At 36.8% G+C, this 18612-nt stretch overlaps 1 protein-coding gene across 5 annotated transcripts; it reads right to left on the bottom strand.

Annotated features, from left to right (window-relative positions):
* Nucleotides 1-202: 202 nt before the first annotated feature.
* On the bottom strand, nucleotides 203-17692 carry LOC103984293 (histone-lysine N-methyltransferase SUVR5). 5 transcript variants are annotated; one of them, XM_009401769.3, is made up of 12 exons: nucleotides 17535-17692; nucleotides 15528-16516; nucleotides 13041-13343; nucleotides 12829-12939; nucleotides 11754-11864; nucleotides 5463-8288; nucleotides 5168-5329; nucleotides 1379-1495; nucleotides 1214-1317; nucleotides 982-1119; nucleotides 791-878; nucleotides 203-705 (listed from the first exon to the last, which is right to left on the bottom strand). In XM_009401769.3, exons 2-12 carry the CDS (start codon nucleotides 16446-16448, stop codon nucleotides 598-600), a joined length of 4989 nt encoding a protein of 1662 aa, XP_009400044.2. In that variant the 5' UTR covers nucleotides 16449-16516; nucleotides 17535-17692; the 3' UTR covers nucleotides 203-597. The 5 variants fall into 5 exon arrangements, 4 of the variants coding, with proteins under 4 accessions (XP_009400044.2, XP_009400045.2, XP_009400046.2 ...); XM_009401770.3 differs by having other exon boundaries at nucleotides 17504-17653; XM_009401771.3 differs by lacking the exon at nucleotides 17535-17692 and adding an exon at nucleotides 16872-17419.
* Between the last annotated feature and the right edge of the window lie 920 nt (nucleotides 17693-18612).

The following is an 18612-nucleotide window of genomic DNA, read 5'->3' as shown; positions in this document are numbered from 1 at the left end:
TATATTATTTTCATGATGTTTCTATGAGAAGCCTTCTTTCTCACATTGTTCAATGACTAATTTCCACTTCCCTGTACACCATTAGATGCCTTGTGATCACACTGCATGCTCATACCATGAATCCCCCTAACATGTTTCCTATCAACAAGCACTCACAAAGGGAAGAATGACAATAACCTGACAGTGGATTCTCCCTTTCAACTTGAGAAAAATAAAATTTTCAATAACCTTTTTTCAGAATATTCTCATACAGCAGGAACTTGAATGGACGTATGATACAAGTCAGTAGTAGTCAACCTAGTTAGAGATGACACCCAACAACCTCGTAGATCCACTGCCGAGGAAAAACAAATTTGTACATGTGACAAGTAACCTGGGCCTCGAGCAAGACAGCATACCTTCGTGTGCAAATGTCGGCATTTCAGCATCGCAGATGACTGACCAGTCCGACGATGCGGGTGCCCCTAATGATCTGTCCAGTTTGCAATCTCGAAAAGAATCATGAATTCTCCACTGTGAAGGGTGTGATATTTAGCACGCCCAAACAATGGGACACATAAAATACTTCAATTAAATGATTCATAAAGAAAAAACAACTCAATACAAGCGGCCTCGACAGTTGGAAGCCCCACAATGGCAAGGGTGACCCTCTCCAGGTACAAGCTTGGAACGGTAGTCATATGCCAGTTCTTCCCCTATGGCGATCTAACAATCAAGAGACAATGGTAAGCAGGAGCACATGTCATGTCAAGGTTATAGGTTGAGGAATGAGAGGAAAAAAAATCCATACATCTCGACTTGCGTATAGACCAACACGAGCAAGCTGGCAGTCCATGTTGTCCACTAACACTAGATAATTCATGAGGTTGGGCGAACAGCTGTGGCCATTTTCAAAGAGAATATAGATTGTTAGACATGTCAACATGCAAGATTACAAATCACATGGAGCTCAAATGCTAACTGGAATCACACGGGTAATACCTGTGATTAATAAATCGTGAAACATTCCCATGTTTAGTGGCATCAATCACATATGGCACCGTCCCTTCGGTCAAACCTTGGGCACAATCAATATGGGCATCAATGTCATACAAATAACTACATCCATGAGAGTCATACCTGCAAAATTTTAAATAAATGAATTATTTAGGATAAAAGAAACTACAAATGACAGTATGATAATGAATATAAATGCATCAGCAGCATAAGAGACCTCTCCCCCCATCTGCTGGCCTCGTGATCATTCAAGACCTCTCCAATGTACTCACACACAAAACTGCCACGTGAAATAGCTTCTCCTGCTCTGACTGCCCAACCCTGTAAGAACAGACAGAATTAATTAATGATTCCACAATTATCAAGGACTTAACATATTCACCTTCTTTTCTGTTCTGAAAATCTCCAGCTTAACTTGAATTCCTTTCTGCAAAACTCTGTTGGGACATGTTGCATCACACTTGCACATGGAGTTGCATTCATATACCAAGTGACCTTCCTGCAGTTTATCCAAGGAAAATATGCTTGAGCGTATAATTAAACAAAAAGTAATAAGATTTAGGATACGGACATTTTGGCCTTGCTTGCAAGGAGGTGCAGTCCATAAATTATGTGGTAATGGAGGGAGAGAGAAAAGGCAAGGGACTGAGGGAGGATAAACAAGAACATAATTGATCTCTTCACACTGGTGGACTACCCAAATTGTCTCGTTACTATAAAGGATATCATATCTAACCTTTCTTAAACACTTTGACATGTGCAATTCCGTGTGCAATATAACTAAACATACTGTGTTTAGGGAAAAAGATATCAGGAAAAAGACTATACAAAAGCATCTCTATCAGAATGCTGTACATGGAGAATGACTACCATGAAAAGACGACTTTATATCATAACAAATGATATTCAAGAGTCAAACAGGCCCTTAAAACACCATTGAGTAATGTGGCCACAAATGAGGCTAATAAGAGCTAGCATTATCTGTGATACACTATGCTGCATGATGAACCAGTGTAAATATGCTCCATCATCTTACCTAAATGATACAGGTATATAGTATATGTGAGTACATGTATATACACATCTACAGTCATACTTATTACTTGACTTCTTAGGGTCCATTTTGTCATTGAGATATAATAAGTGAGTCTAATCTTTTTGAACTTACAGTGATATAATATTCATAAATTTTTATAATATTTTTCTTTTTTCTGAGTCAAATAATTGGACATGTACCAAATCCTATTCTTTATAACAATTTAAACTTCACAGATATCCAACACAGAAATGAAATAATTCTCTCTTTTATCGTCATTAATCTGATTACTTTGACCTTTGGGCTGACATTCATACCCTGTGGATTAAATCTTTGTTTCGCTCACAGCATCTTGGAATCTACAGCATCATGGGAAACAGATCTGAACCCAAAATTCAGATCCTTAGGTCAGTTGTTTTGATGCATAAAGTCAAAACAGAAAACAGACTTTGGAAACCACAAAACTAGCTCATGCATTTGGTACGTGATAAGCCTAAAACAAGATTTTACTTGTCACATAACTATTATTTACTTGCCTCCGGCATTTTGGTTTGTACATCATGCGAAAGTGCTGCCTGGGTCGAGGCATTGCTCTTCCATGTTCATAACATGCTGACCAATAAATAAGAAAGCTATATATGCAGGAAAGAAAGAAGACATAAAGGGATTGGCATAAAAAATTACAGGTCAGGATCAGATTAACTTAGGTCAGTTTAGGCAATTTTACAAGTGAGAAACCATGAGAGGACAAAAGTTTGCTTAGGACTTTTATCAAAACCATAATCATGCCATAAAGAGAAAAAAAAGGATTGGACATATTGATACTGGTAATTCACAGACATAAGTTCAGCATAATAATTCATTCTCTAAAATGTTCAGCACCTTCTTGAAAAATATCCTAAAGGCGAAGTATGTCAGATAAGTTGAAAGGAATTTTTAGGATACTGCTTGGGTGTGAGTCCAGCACATCCTCGAATAATATCTATTTTAATTATTATTTAGAAAATCATGCTTCTAGGATACTTGAGGATTACTTTGTCAATACTATTTTGGGAATTTTGTTGTTCTTAAATGTTGAAACTTTTGATTGTAGACAAGATTAATATATGTTTAGATTTATCATTTCATGTTCATGTTAAACATCAAAATTTGATTTTTAATACTAACAAATAATAATATTCATTATCCATAAATTCTTTTTATCTTCTCTATATTCTTAAAGTATTATGTTACTGATACGATTGCTTACATAATGAATAGCTTAAGATACTGGTTAATTACTTGTTATTATTTATCATAAAATGTAACTATGTTTTTTTTTCAAAATAGTAAGTCGTAATGACTAATTGCCAATCTATTTGGGTCAGTCAGGTTGTCTCATGTCATTGAGTTATGTAAATCAATATCTTTAGTTAAATCAAGTGCATCTAATTCCTTTCTTATTGTTGTCAATAAATATTCTTAGATCTCTTTTACCTGACTTGTACTACTAATCATAATGGACTAACCCCATCTAACCACAGCAACTATAGATTTCTGTCCAACATATGCATACCATCTTGGATGGATTCTTTCATTCTAGTCTCTATTAAGAATAGACCTAATTCTTCATGTATGAAAACATTTCTTATTCCATCTTATATATATATATATATATATATATATATATATATATATATATATATATATATATATATATATATATATATATATACATACATACATACATACATACATACATATATTATATATGTATATGTACATATATTGTTGTATTTGAAATTCCTTTCTTTTAGTAATGTGCTGGTATTGTATCTCAAATTTTCAGAATCTACTGTATCAGTAAAGGTATTCTGTGTCCATACACATGCTTGTAAAAAAAATAACATTTTTCCAAGCAATTGACAGAAAGGTCATAACATATAGCAATGAGTACGTCCTTGATGGAATAAAGTATTTCTATAAGCTTTTGCATAGTCAAAGTGACAATAATGGGCTTAGACACAATTAGTGGACATATCAGGAAAAAATGACATTCAAAATTTGGACATACAAAGACTGAGTTGCAACATTTAATGCAAAAGCAGGAAAAAGAAGTATTGAAAATTCTCTGCTGCAGACTCAACTTATTTAGCTATCCCCTATTTGCATGTTTTTCTTTCAGATTATGAAGTGTTAGGTGGTGGTTATATGGTGCACCCAGATGCTATATTTTCCAATTGTCTTGCAGGACAAAATGGATAGGAGACCATAGACATATCAAAATGTGCATTAAAAAAAAATTTGCATTCCATGTTAATTAACGAGAAACTTATAACAGCACAAACTATTTGTAGAATCAGTTGAATGTTACAGATCTATCCAGCCAACACTTCTCTCCTCCTCCATCACCTCCTCTTCCTTGTCTTCTGCTCCCTCGTCCCCCTCTTTTTGGTACCATGGTGCATGTGGGCATGTCATATGTCGATCTGCAGGCACGGACTGGTCTCATACTGGTCCGGCCATGAACTAACACAGGTCCAATACCAAAATATAGAATCTTGCTTAGAAGCATGTGAATTTTGGTATTTGAATGTCATTGAGGATACATGTTTATCTCCTTTTGAAGGTTATATGTTTATTTTACCTTTGAACACATGTAATAGGATAAATTTAAAACCCTGTCTTCTAGGTAGAACCGTAGAAGAGTAATTAGGGTCCCATGACAACAAGGAAATAAGAATGGGTCTCAAATATATTAAATAATAACTTGCCTCATTAAAAACAAAAGCCCTGACTCTCTATGGGACAATATTTTCTCCCTAAATTTGAGGTTCTTGTTAGCTAGTGATGTAGACAGGAGAAATCCAATTCATTGAAGTATCCAATAAGAAATCACATTAGTTGAACTCATTAAATAATTGATTTGAAACATAAATATGACATGAACAAAAATGTGCATCACTAATTTTGCAATGGTCAATTCCCACTTTGTCTCATGAGTTAGTTCTTTAAGTGCACTTGTTGAAAAATCTTAAATACAAATTTCATTGTTTAGTAAATATAACTTTGACTAAGTTCGTCTCAAGTTGCAAAATATCAACAAGGAAAAAATTGAATATCGGCCAATCTATGCAAAATAATAACAAATAATACCTCCAAGACTATTCGGCCTTTCTCATCATAAGCAAATCTACTGTGCATTGAATTGCCATTGACATCCTTAGCATTCACGTGATCATCATCGAAAAGGTACACATGATCACAATTTTCAGGATTACAAACTGAGCTTGGACATTTACAACCCAACTGTTGATCCTGCATAAAACATGCTTGGAAGCCAGTCATTCATCGTACGGTCAGCTATACTTGGATTAATAACTTATTTCTTCAGTAAAATTGTAGAAAACTCCAGCCTTGAATCATTTAAACATATAAATAGTGCAAGTACCTTAGCCTCTTGAGAAAGTGATGGCCCTATCAACCGTTTTGTCACATAATTGAATGCTTTCCAAGGCATCCAAATATGATGTTCCTGATCATCCGACGCTTCATGAGATGTTACAAGGAAACACTCCTTCAGATGCTCGTCAACTACACATGCAACTGGAACTGATTCTCTGCCAAAACTCACGTCTTCACACAAAATAATGCCGTTTGGCTTAGATTTGAAGTAAAGATGTTCTAGGTTGAGTATATAGTGGCTCTCATCCATCTCCCAGATTGCATTGCTAAAAGAATCCATCACATGTGCAGGATTTTCTGCAAGCCCATGTTTGAGAGCATGTAGAGGAGATAAAGAACATGTTTTTGTTGAAGGACTGCATCCTTTCGGACAGATGAACCCTTCTAGGTGCCAGCCTACTTCAATATTCAGCTCACTGCAAAGCTTCAGTGCCGTCAAATAAAGATTTTCTTGCAGGATCCCATATTTCACCTCTAGTGCAGCATTAAAACTAGTCCTGCAGCACGCGGAACGTGCAATAGAAAGTATCTCAAGGCTGCTTGGACGAGGTTTTGTTTTCTGGATCTCAGAAAACAATGTCTCTGCAACTCCTGAGCAATGGATATCTAACAGCCGCCCGAGACTTAATGATTCAGATGCCTGGGTTTGCACTTCTTTAACAGAGTGCACTGAGTGAGAAGATGTGATATGCTTTGATATGTCAAAACTAACACGATTCTTAAATCTGTATGCCGCATCAAGATTTTTCTTCAATCTTGGATAGTAATGCCTATCATGTTTGAGATGATAGCTTCCTCTCTTTGAAGAAAACTGGCTGATAGAATTTGGATTCATATGAGCAACTTGGTGGTGACGACCAAGATCTGGAAGATGATCAAATCTCAAACCACACAATCTACAGGTGACTTTTTGTGTACCATCCTGCTTCTCAGAAATAGAGGAGAGTTTATTGTCTATCTCTATTTTTGGCTGAACAGACTGATCCAGGGACTGTGGCCTAAGGTCTGGTATCCTAAAATCCATCGCATGGGATGACAAAATGTGTTGCCATAATTGCTCAGAACTGACAAAGTGACTATTGCAAGATATACATCTAAAGATTATTGAATGTTCAATAAATTGGACTCCATGTCTCTCCTTAACATGTGTTTCTAGGACTTTTCTATTGATAAATGAAGTCATGCAAACAGCACAAGCATATCCTCTAAAAAGCCATCGAGCTTCCTTTTTGTGGACTTCTCTCCAATGCATACCAAGCTTATGATCAGAAGCAAACACCTCAGCACAGATTTTACACTTGACACCAGGTTCGGTGTACTTGTCTTTGTTGTTTACCATAGGCATTAACATTATATTGGTTTCAGAGGGTGAAATTTGCCTGTCCTTTTCTGTATTGAAGCCCCATATATTTGAAAGTTTCTCCCTTTCACTTGAAACCAGCTTCAATAAGCATTCTCCTAAAGATTGATCTTTGGTGGCTTCGGATAATATCCATGACATCATGTCCCCTCTTGAAACCGGCCTTTGGCGGGATAGGCCATTTCTCATGAATCCATAGAGAAGCTCGCATGCCTGATGTAAACACAATTTTTCTTCCCTAGAGTTACACTTCTTAAGGAGATTCAAAAATATATCTTTTGACACCAGCCGACTCTTACCATTTCTTGCACGTTTAAGAAATTTTGGAAGGTGCTTGTCGCAGTACAAGGAGTGCCTCTTAGCATACTCTAGACATTGATCACCATTGTTTTGAAGATAGTTCCCAATGCAACGTGGTAATATTGCAGGCAGCGCATTATAAAGCTCAGATTTCTTCATCAAACAATTCCTTTCATCCAATGTTACACCAACCACAACTGGAACCAAGTTCTCATGTGTTGCCTGAATTTCTTTTGGTGACACATGCCCATCATGAACAATGTTTGAGCTAGAAAAGCTTTCCAAGACTAGATTTTCAATACGATTTCTGTTAACAGTGTTTCCTGAGGAATGATCGTCACTATACATTGTCTCATGACTTCTCAGAAACTGATGTTTCTTGCAGAAGGTGGATCCAAGTCGAGCACGATGCTTACATTTTCTGCCATGAGTAGTCGTACCCTCACACATCTGGGCTTCAACTGGAATTTTCTTTTGCCCTTCATGGGAAAACTTTACAGCATAATGAGCATTCAAGTGCACACAACAGTAAATGTCACCATCATTTGCCCACCTTCCACATTGTCGTCCTTTCGATGGTACAAAAGCTAAACATTGTCGGTATTTTTTTGGAGCATTTGATTCACTTTGATCATTTAGTAAGACCGCCTTTCCTCTTTCCATCCTCGTCTCAGTACCCACTTGAGGGATCTGAATTACCTTTGTATCTTTACATTCATCTACAAATTGATTGCATGGACTGGCCAGGGTATGAGATTCCGATGCCCTGGACATCATGGAGAGATTTTCCACCTTACATGGCTGACATGGTGCAGATTCTGGAACTTCTTGGCAATTAAAATGTCTTAAATCAGCCTCTACCATGTTGACCTGGGAAAATTCCTTACATGTGGGAGATTCCATTTGGGAAATGTAAGTTTCTGCATGGAGGACTTCAAGTTTGGGGCGCTTCCTACTGGTTTCAAAATCCACAACCAAAGAATTTGTCACATTATTGGGACCCATATCTCCAACGGTAGCAGTTGGATATGAAGAAAAGAAGTATTTCATGGCTTCTTGTTTCCAAGTTTTCCACTCAAGACTTAACTCAGGCTGCATAGGTGCACTCCACAGCTCATTGACTTTCATCCAAAGTACTGAATCCATCAATTCCTGGTTCAGGAAAAGAAACAAGTTATCCAGAAGAAACTGAAGTTATTGAAAAGGAATGAGAAAGATTGTATTACAATGGAATGATTTGGTAGTAAAACCACAACCAAATATAACAGAAAATCATAAATTAAAAAAAAAGGATCAGATTAATAAAGATGTTAAAGAAGGAAGATACACATCCATGATCTGTCAGGAACTGCATCAGAAATATTAATGATTTGCTATCGAAGTTTCAGAATATTTAGTTGTTCTATACCCCCAAGGATGGAAATAAGGCTGCTCGTTCCCTAGCTATCAATGCAAAATTATTGGGAGTTTATCAGGTTTGGAGGTCTCAATGGCCTCCTTTTTTTGTCTTGTATTTTAAGCTCTGAAGAGCTTGATACCAGTTATGCTTTCTGAATCAATTAGTTGATTTATTTTTGGGCAAAAAAAGGATCAGCCCTCATAAATCTTGCAACAAAGGATTTGGATTTTTCCAACACAACAAATTGTGTCATGTTTGTGCCAACAGCCAACCAATACAAGGAAAAGTGCTTAGCCAAGATGACAATACCACATCAACAGGTTAGTCACATGCCAACCAATCAAGCACACTTAATGTACGTCAATGAACCTAATGTTAAATCATATGAGAGAAGTAATGATTAGAACGAAATTGATAAATATTATGGTGTGAGAGGAGTATAACCAAAATGGAATAGGGCTTGACAAGTCCCTTCCTAAAGAAGATGATCAAACATTAAAGTCAACCATCTAGAACTAGTCTTGAAACTTTCTGCATAGGTGAAATTCATTATGTGACTTTTTGTTTATAAACTATAAACCAAGGTTCGTAATTTCATACCGCACCGGAATATCGAGCTCAGCTCGATACGGTACGAGTATACCGAGTAGTGCGTTTTAGCATATCGCTCGATATATATATATATATATATATAATAATAATAATAATAATAATAAGTTCAAAAAAAAGGGTGACGTCACCTCGTTTCTTCTGCCAGCGTGGGGAGAAGAAATGTCACCTCGTTTCTTCTCCCCGCACGGATTAGAAGTCATCGACGATGCCAAGGCCTCGTCGCCTCAGATGAGGAGGAAGCGGCATCTTATCTGCGACGTCCGGCGAGGGAGGGTGGCGACGAATCGGGACTGTCGAGGGAGAGCGACACCGGATCTCTAGGTTCTCCCTTTTCTCCTCCCTCTTTTTCCTTCTCCCTCGGCTAATAATGCCCAATAACGAGCGACGACAGTCAAAATCAACCGTCATCGACCAATTTCGTGTGGTAATGGGACGGAAACATCCCCAATCGACGATACCGCCCGGTAGCGAGTGGTCCGTGTACCAGTCTGCTGGCGGACCGGTACGTAACCCCCGATACAGGTGGTACCATTCGAAATTAAAAACCTTGCTATAAACATTCATATTTTAGTTAGATCATACCCATAGTTTATATCATGGTTTGCAGTACCGGTCCGTACCGCCCGGTACGGGCGGTACGTACCGGTCCGACAGGCTTCCGGTACACGGACCGCCTGTTACCGGTCAGTACTGTAGCAGTACTGTAGTGCTCGGCACGCTTGAATATACCGCTCAATACACCTGGGTGTACCGAGCGGTATACCGTACCGTACCGGTACCGAGCCCAGGTCGAAACTCCGGTACGGTACGGTATTGCGAACCTTGGTTTATATAGCCTAATGGTGGTGGCAAGTGGTATATAACAAGGTATGCAATTTCGAATAATATCGTCCGGTACGGGCGGTACATACCGGTTCGTCAGCTTACTGGTACACAGACCGCCCCTTACAGGACGGACCGAAATATATATATATTATAAAAGGCGACGTCACATCGCCTTTTATAATAATAATAACAATATATATATATATATATATATATATATATATATATATATATATATAACGAGGCGACGTCGCCCCGCATGGGAGAAGGAAAAGACGACGTCGCCTTTTATAAATATATATATATATATATATAATCTTTTATATATAAATATATATTTATTAATTTATATATATATATATATATATAAACGATGCGACGTCGTCCCGCTTGGGAGAAGAGAGAGTATATATATATATATATATATACCGAGCGGTATACCGAACGGTATACTGCTCGATATACAGTTTTGTACCATACCGAGCGAACATCAAAACTCCGGTACGGTACGAAATTACATACCTTGGTATATAATGTGGCATCTGCGTTTTTTTTTTTAAGTTATAGTTGTTCATAATTTGGTTGGTCACTTTGGTGCATTAGTATGTTATCTATCCATTTTAAGCCAAGCAAATCAATTTGGCTGAAGTTAAAATCGATTTCATGTGAAAGGTGCACCTTCTTTTACTCATAATCAAATAATCTTCTCCATCTTATGTAATATATATCCTTCGTATATATTTTAAATAGGATCAGATCATGTGTCTGCATATATATCCACATATTGCATATACACTAAGTGGTGACCCAATTGCCTAAATACCATTTCTGCTTTTTAAAACCTTGTTTTTATCCGACTCAATCATCCATTCCACTAGCCAAACAGAGACCTTTGTGTAAGCATGCTTGCACTTAAAACAATAACAGCTTTGAAAAGACCAAGCATAACAGGGCTGGTTGGACCCATGTTTGACTCAATTTACTGAGGTCCATTTCATTTAGACACATCATGACACAATTGGTCACCCATGAGAATGAGACACTAAACATCAGGACTATCAAAGCCAAAAATAATAGCTAATGTAGAATAGTATATACACTTGACAGAGAGCCCATGGAAATTAATAAACTGAAATAAAAGGCCTTCAGATTCATCAACAACTCAATAACATTATGCAACTAATTATTTCTTCATGATTTTGCACAAGCATGCTTGAGCAAATGTGCATATAATTCATACTAACAACAAATTTAGCTCACAAAGATACAGCTTACAAGCATAAGCTGTAGTAGTATGTGATAGCAGGATTTTTGTTGCTGATATCCAATGTTTGTAGACTATAGCTGAAATAATTTTACTTATGAAGCATGACTATAAAGGTGCTTTGTCTATATGATGATATACATAATAATTTAAATGACTCGAATCAGAACATAACCATTTTATAGACCTAAAAAGGACATACCCAGTGCACCCTCATGCCAATGCGGAGCCTAAGGAGCATCAATAGGTTAGTTTTTCAATTGTCTTTCAGACTAACCGTATAGAGGTTGAGTAGAACTGTTCAAGCTACCTAGTGAGCGGTACAATACACAACTGCGATTTTGAAAGGCTAGCTCTACTCACAGTCCATATCAGTAAAATCTAATGGCAACAAGGACAAAGGATTGCTGGCCAACATATGTCATCAACAAATACCAATAATGTATGCCACAGATCATAGAAAATTTTATTCCAGCATTAGGACAGAAATGAAGAAGACATTACAGAATTTTCATACCTCTGTAAGTATTTCAATGGACTCAGCACTTTGTGCATTCTGGCATTTGCTTTTCCAGGAACCATAAGAATCAACAAGCCAAGCACGATTCACATAATGAGGAAGAATCATCTGTGAGAAACAAATGCCCATTACTGAAAATCTTAACATGTCTCAACATACAAATATTAGTCTAACTCTATAAAAAAAGTTCATCTCATACTATGTTATAAAAACATATATTGCCAAGCAGAATCTAGACTGGTAAAATGACAGCAAGACTGCATTTTATACAAAACATAAACAACCGAAGACTGTTTTTAGGTGTTGCATTCGTAACAAGTACAAACAGTACTGATGATACAGTAGAACCAAGGATTAAGTTATGCAACACTGTGCCTATGACAATCGGTTGTTGGCACTATAAGATACAACATCATACAGCCAAACAATGAATGGAAACACTTTTTCTTTTTTCTTACACATTTGCTTTGTTTGTGCCAGTGGTTTGTATTGTTCTAAGTGTGCAATACCTAAACTATACTAATCTACATAGGCTAATTGCAATAAGGTAAAAGGGTGCATACAGTAACATAAAGACACGAAATGTTATAAATTTACAGGCAGATAACTAGTGTATGTGAGACAGTTCCAAATAGAGGTTTAATTATGAACTCACCATGTTAAAGACTAAGTTGTACAACATCTACCACAAAATGTGGTGCCATCAAAGCCTGCAGTCAACATTCTTTAGAAATTAAGTTGACCTTATATAAACATGCGCAATGTACATGTACCAATAATCATGTTTGCTATTTTTGTTGCCTTATTGATAGTCCTTATTTGTAATTTAGATATTTCTTATTTGTAATTTAGTAATTAAATCAGTTTTTAAACAATAATTTTATATAAATCAGGCAAATTTAGCTGGCAATGAATTGTCAAGTTATTACACTTTAGGGCCCCAAATACTTAGATTAAAAAGTAAAAACAATCATAACCAAGGCATACAATTACAAACATATAAACCTAAAAATTCAACAAAGATTATGGTAAGTATTCTCATATTTAAGGTCATTAAAATAAATGGACTTACAGTTTCAAGCTTTAATAGCATTCTTCCAAGATCAGCATAGTCCCTACACTGAGAAGCTTCCATAGCAAACTCCTTCCATGCCGTAGCTTTACGGGCATTCTCAATTACAGCCTGATGAAACAAATGCAAATTTGACTCAGAAAATAAATCAGAATATATCAAGTAGGATGAAATAAGACAATGAGATGATTTAAATATAAAAACAGAAGCACCTCGGTGTGTAGCTGATCACCAATATTTAACATTGCAACAGCAAGTTTTTGCATAATATGCCAATGCGGAAGAGTCAGATCCTTCACCAGTTTTCTCCATCTACGATGGGATCCTCGAACAAGTGGTTCTGGTAATTCATCAATCGAGCGAACAAGTAGCATATCCGCCCAACAATATGTCCTTGTACGAGGAAAAAAGACTGGAATGTACCTCTTTCTCTCATGTGTAGGCTTTGCCCTTAAAGCTGACAGTGAACAATCAGCCCTAGGACACCGAATTCCTGTTTGCCACTTACCTCTCCACTGCTCTCAATAGAAAATAAAATTTCTCAAAATGAGATAAGAGATTTTTTTAGTCATTTTCCAAAATATAATGAAAGAAAATTGACTGCATCAGAAAAAACAAAGTTACTCCGTTAAGGATGCTGAATAACTATATGATTCTTCGGCGATTAGTTTAGGAGAAGGGTCGGATAATTCTTACAAGCAATAGTTATTTTTCAAGGCAATATCCTAATTTCTCTAATAGTAAATAATCATCAAGATCAAAGTCTAACTAATAGAAGATTGTTAGCAAGAAGATTCAAGGTCTGTTTCTCCGAATTCATTAAAGTTATCATCAGGCAGTGAAAAACTCATATGCAGTTAGACACACAATTTAGAAAAAAAAACATAAAACATATTGCTTATAGAACCTTTAAAAAGACAGTTTAAGATACCAATTCCTGCCTAATGCTACTGGCAGATTCTTCAAAGTTTGCCTAAAACCAGGAATACTAGTCAAAAAAGCACAATTCAGTGAAAGAAGGAAAGAAGTTCTGAAACTACAATATTCATACATAAAGTCACACTCCAAAATGTGTGAATGAAAAAAATATTTCAAGAAGCACCTAAAGAATTTGGAGTACCAAAAAATTGCAAGATGCAAACACGACAACCAGTCCTACAACCATCATATGCTAACCAGGTACATGGAGGTCAAATGGTCAATGTATCCAAGAATCAACATCCAAACAAATAAGCATACAAAAAAAAAACCCAATATAAGCAGTCTTTATTTAGAGAGATTTTTTCCATGACTTGAACTTTTGTCTCCCAAGTCACAAGGGAGCAACAAGGTTACAAATAGGCATAATATAAATCATCAAAAAAAAAAAAGCATTAGTAGAATCTTACTATTTCATATAACAACCTCATCACGCAATTCAACTTGGTAAAAAAATAAACTATGCACTTGGGGGGCCACCACTGGCTGATCCCACTCAGCAGCTTCACCATCCCTTGAGATGAATAAGTTGTTAGCGGTTTATTTCTTCACCAATACCCACCAAACGACAGTTACTATCATGGAAAAAGATTGACTTGGGAGAATATAGGCAAAAGGAGAGCCTTAAGGTACCTAACCTATGCACAGTTAGACTATCACATACACATATATACCTCCATATCTTTGCTCATTTGTTAGAAACATTGTGTCAATAATTATCTGCCTGCATGCAAAATAAAAGGCTTCATATACTAAAGATAATAATGATATACATATTGGTCCCTGTCTTCATTTGTACCTACAATTTTCTAATGATTTTGCAAAATTACAATATATCTTATAAGCGTTTTGAGATAGTCTACTTTGCCTTGTAAGGTTTCGTTTCCATGATTAATTGACGACATAAGTATTAATTTTGGTTCACTGGTTATAAGTGTGCAGGAATTTGCAACTTGTTCTGCATTTGGAATCATTATTGTTGTTGTCGTATGTACGATAAGCTAGGATTCCTAGGTTCTCTATGTTCTGAAACCAAAATTGAGTTACTGATTTTTCTTCTTTTCCCTTTTTTTCTAAGTTAGATAATAGGGAAAGGATATCTCATGACATTAATGACCACTTTGCAAATACATGACCAAAAAAAGATGAGCAAGAAAGCCAAGCACAGTATACTTCATTCTTGCTTCAAGATATGCAGCAAATGACCTAGAAAATGTGAATCTTAGAGAAACATCAAGACCTTCTCTTTATAATGAGCATACCAATCTCCTTGATATGGAAAAGGAGCAACCTGGCACATCAGATCCAGCACACTTTTTAGCATAAATACTCATTTCAATCCACTAAGCAAACAATGGATCTAACGTGGCTGTCAGGAAGTACAATTTGGTTATAAAATCATAAAAATCAGTGCAAATTGCAGAGTAGATTAACTTCAAATTTACCAATCAACTACTTTATCTTTCTTAAACATACGAGTTCAGTAATTGCACAATCATCTGATGAGAAAGTTGTTAGACATTCCTCATTATTGTCATCTTCAAAAAGGACAAATCGACAACTAAATGTCAGCAAGATACCATAAATAAAAGGAAACAACAGATATGATCAAAGCAAAAAAAATAATATCATATTTTCCTACAGAAAAGTTTTGAGATTACAAAATGGATGCATATATACAGGCTAGTTGTTTAAGTGTAAGATTGAAGCATACGGCATACCTTTACCCAGAGTGCTACAGCATGATCCTGTTCAAGATAGTTGTAATAGTTGTTCACCTGAGTACCTAATTCTCCCTCTTGATCTCCATTTTGCACATTCAACTCCATCTTCTCCATTAATTGGTCACTGCCAGTGGATGACAAAATATTATTTCCATGCCCCTCAGTAGGAACATTGTGTGCCTCAGAATCATTGCTACTTGCAAGACTTGTTAGCTCACTAATAACACAAGCATGGTCTTTGTTGTCACCATCAGTATATGAAATATCAGTCTCTACAAAACCCAGGTTACAAGATTCATCTAGTCCAGAACCATCTATTCTTTCCCTCTGGACGTCCTTTAAAGGAATGCGACCAGTTGAGTTTAATCCAGCCGTTAATTTTGCTCGTTGTTCTTGTTTAGAGTAAGTGACCTCTCCCAAACAATAAGCATTTGACAAGGAATGCAATTCTACTGTAGAAAATACGTTATTGCAATCTTCAATACAAAAAGAATCTTCTTCCAATAAGTTGTTGTTTGATAGCTTAACTCCAGCAAGGTGGATTTTAGCAGCTGAGCAGTCAGTGCTTTCTTTATGGTGATTCGTTAGTTCTACATCAGCCCTCCCTTCTTGCAAGTGATCAGCATGCATGCCATCCAAAAGAGTTATTGTCTGACTGTGGAGAGAGGCTGTAACATTTTTAAAACTGCCATCTTTTTCTGTGTGTATTTGCTCAGCATCATCTCCTCGTTGAGCAAAATCAATGTTCAGTGCAGTTTGCTTTCTGTCACAAGTTGCAAGCAATAGGTTCTCTACCGGCCTTGGCTGCTGGCGATCTGCATGTGGAAATGTAGGTTCTTCTACCATGTCTTCTGTTGGCTTAGATCGTAGACTTTGATCACCAATGTACTGAATTTCTGATAAAGAGAGCACCGACATAACTCCCTTCTGTCGATACGAATGCCATAAAAAGTTCCTAGTTATACAATGTATCACGGGTCTAATCCCTGTTTCAATCAAACTTATACCCATCAGTTTACACACATGCAGTACGTCATCAATGTACAATGAAAATCGTAAACAGATTCATTTACAACAACTTAACCAGCATATCAATTCCATACAAATAATTTAACTAACACACAAATTGTACCATAACAAGAAAAATAAATATGTGTCATGACACTTGTGTCGGTTTATATGGCATGGAACACAAAATTAATGCTAGTTGTCATAGAGAGGCCCCGAACAAAGTAAATTTCTAAAGTCAGGCTAAGCAGATTAGATCCATACTAAAGTACATGGATGTGTGGCAGAAAATTAGATCCATACTTAAATGATGTAACCAACACTAACACATACCTTCAAACCCCAAAGCTCCGTACCTTCGTAATTATGTAATATCAATCTACCTCTTGATGAGAGACTAATATTCTAAACAAATAATGCTCCAGATATATCAGTTTCAGCTGCAAAATGAAACTTTCAAGTTGCTGATTGCAACAAATGTCCCATAACCGAACGCCAAACACATAGGGCTTCATGACATTGCCAAGCATTCATTCCGTGACGACAAGGATACATCGTGATCTGCTACTAGAACCATCACCAACGTAACCCAAGTTGCAGTAAATGAAACCCTAATTATCATCGGGCTCAAAACGCCTAACCCTAATTCTCAACACCCGGCCCCAAGATCCTAAAATCGCCAAATCCAACCAAGGATACGATCCACAAAAAACAAAATTCGCCCATTTGCCAACTCCTTTCCAGTAGTTTGTAGCATAAAATATATAGATTTGACTAGATTCCCCTTCTTTTATCCACCTCTTGGGCTGCCAAGAAAGGGGTAAAAGCAAACCCAACGATCAATCAGGTGGTGCCAGATTGCGACCGCGCGTGCCCTAACAAAAGTCGGTTCTCGCCACAAGCAAGATTCTTGTCGTTGAGGGCATACAATTAAATCTAATCTAGGGATGGATCGACAAAACTACCAGTTCGAAACGAGGTGGAGGGGGGCGTTACCTCCACCTTAGCGCCGATCTCCGGCCGCCATCGGCACAGGTGGTGGCGGATTCGGGATCGGACGCAGCAACTTTGGGAAGTCGGCGAGGGAGATCGATTCGTGCACGTCCCACCACCGGCGGAGCCCCTTTTATTATTGTTTGATTTATTATTCTCTGTTATTGCTTAGTTTTTATTCTCTCATCCACTTCGTAATACGTATACTTCAAATTACACTTGTATTCCTCCAAAAATCAGTAATTTTCCTATTTGCCCCTCTACATTTCATTTTAATGTATACATCCCTGTGTGTACCTCAAAAGCCTTAAAATGACGTTGGTGCCCTTCAAAATAATAATTTTTATTTGACCTTTTTTATTTTATTTTTGATATAAAATTTGATTTTCAACACTCACTAATATCTAATTTATTGGACTTTTGCTAACAAAAGTGCCATATTTAAATATTTTAAAAATATATGTAATGGAAAAAAAAATTTGAGATATATATATATTTATTTATTTATTTATTTTAAGTGACAGAAATTGTAATAATTATATTCCCTTTGTGAAAAGAGACAATATAGGTTTGGAAATAGAGCATAATATGAGCAAAAGCAACTCAAATTGCAATGTCTGTTCATCATTTCCATTGGTCATCTTCATAACATAATAGACAAGAATAAAAATGAGAAATGTTTCTTCAGTTTGCTCTCTCTCTCTCTCTCTCTCTCTCTCTCATCATGTCACACTTCTCTTTCCCTGAAAACATGATGGAAGAGAAATCCTGTTTCAAGGCATACTAAATCAGAACATCATATGGCTAAACTACATGACAAAAGAGGTGACTTGACCTTCTCATGGGCTTGCACACTGGCAAGCAAGAAAGCAAGCCCAAGATGAACTTATTACCTAAAGGCTTCCTCTCCAATTGTAGTACACTCACACTTGCTACCATTGCCTTCCTCATTCACCAATCCTTTTCCCCTAACAATGAGTGACCAACCATGTCACCTCCTCTTCTACTACATCAAGAACATTCTCCTTGCATCACTAGAGCAATAGATCCAAACCTTCACAGAGTTGGAAATGCCCCTTCC

This window comes from Musa acuminata, chromosome BXJ1-5 (assembly GCF_036884655.1).
Source record: "Musa acuminata AAA Group cultivar baxijiao chromosome BXJ1-5, Cavendish_Baxijiao_AAA, whole genome shotgun sequence".
Classification (NCBI taxonomy): Eukaryota; Viridiplantae; Streptophyta; class Magnoliopsida; order Zingiberales; family Musaceae; genus Musa; species Musa acuminata.
Note: the sequence above shows the minus strand (reverse complement) of the source record. Positions and strands in the feature narration are given on the sequence as shown.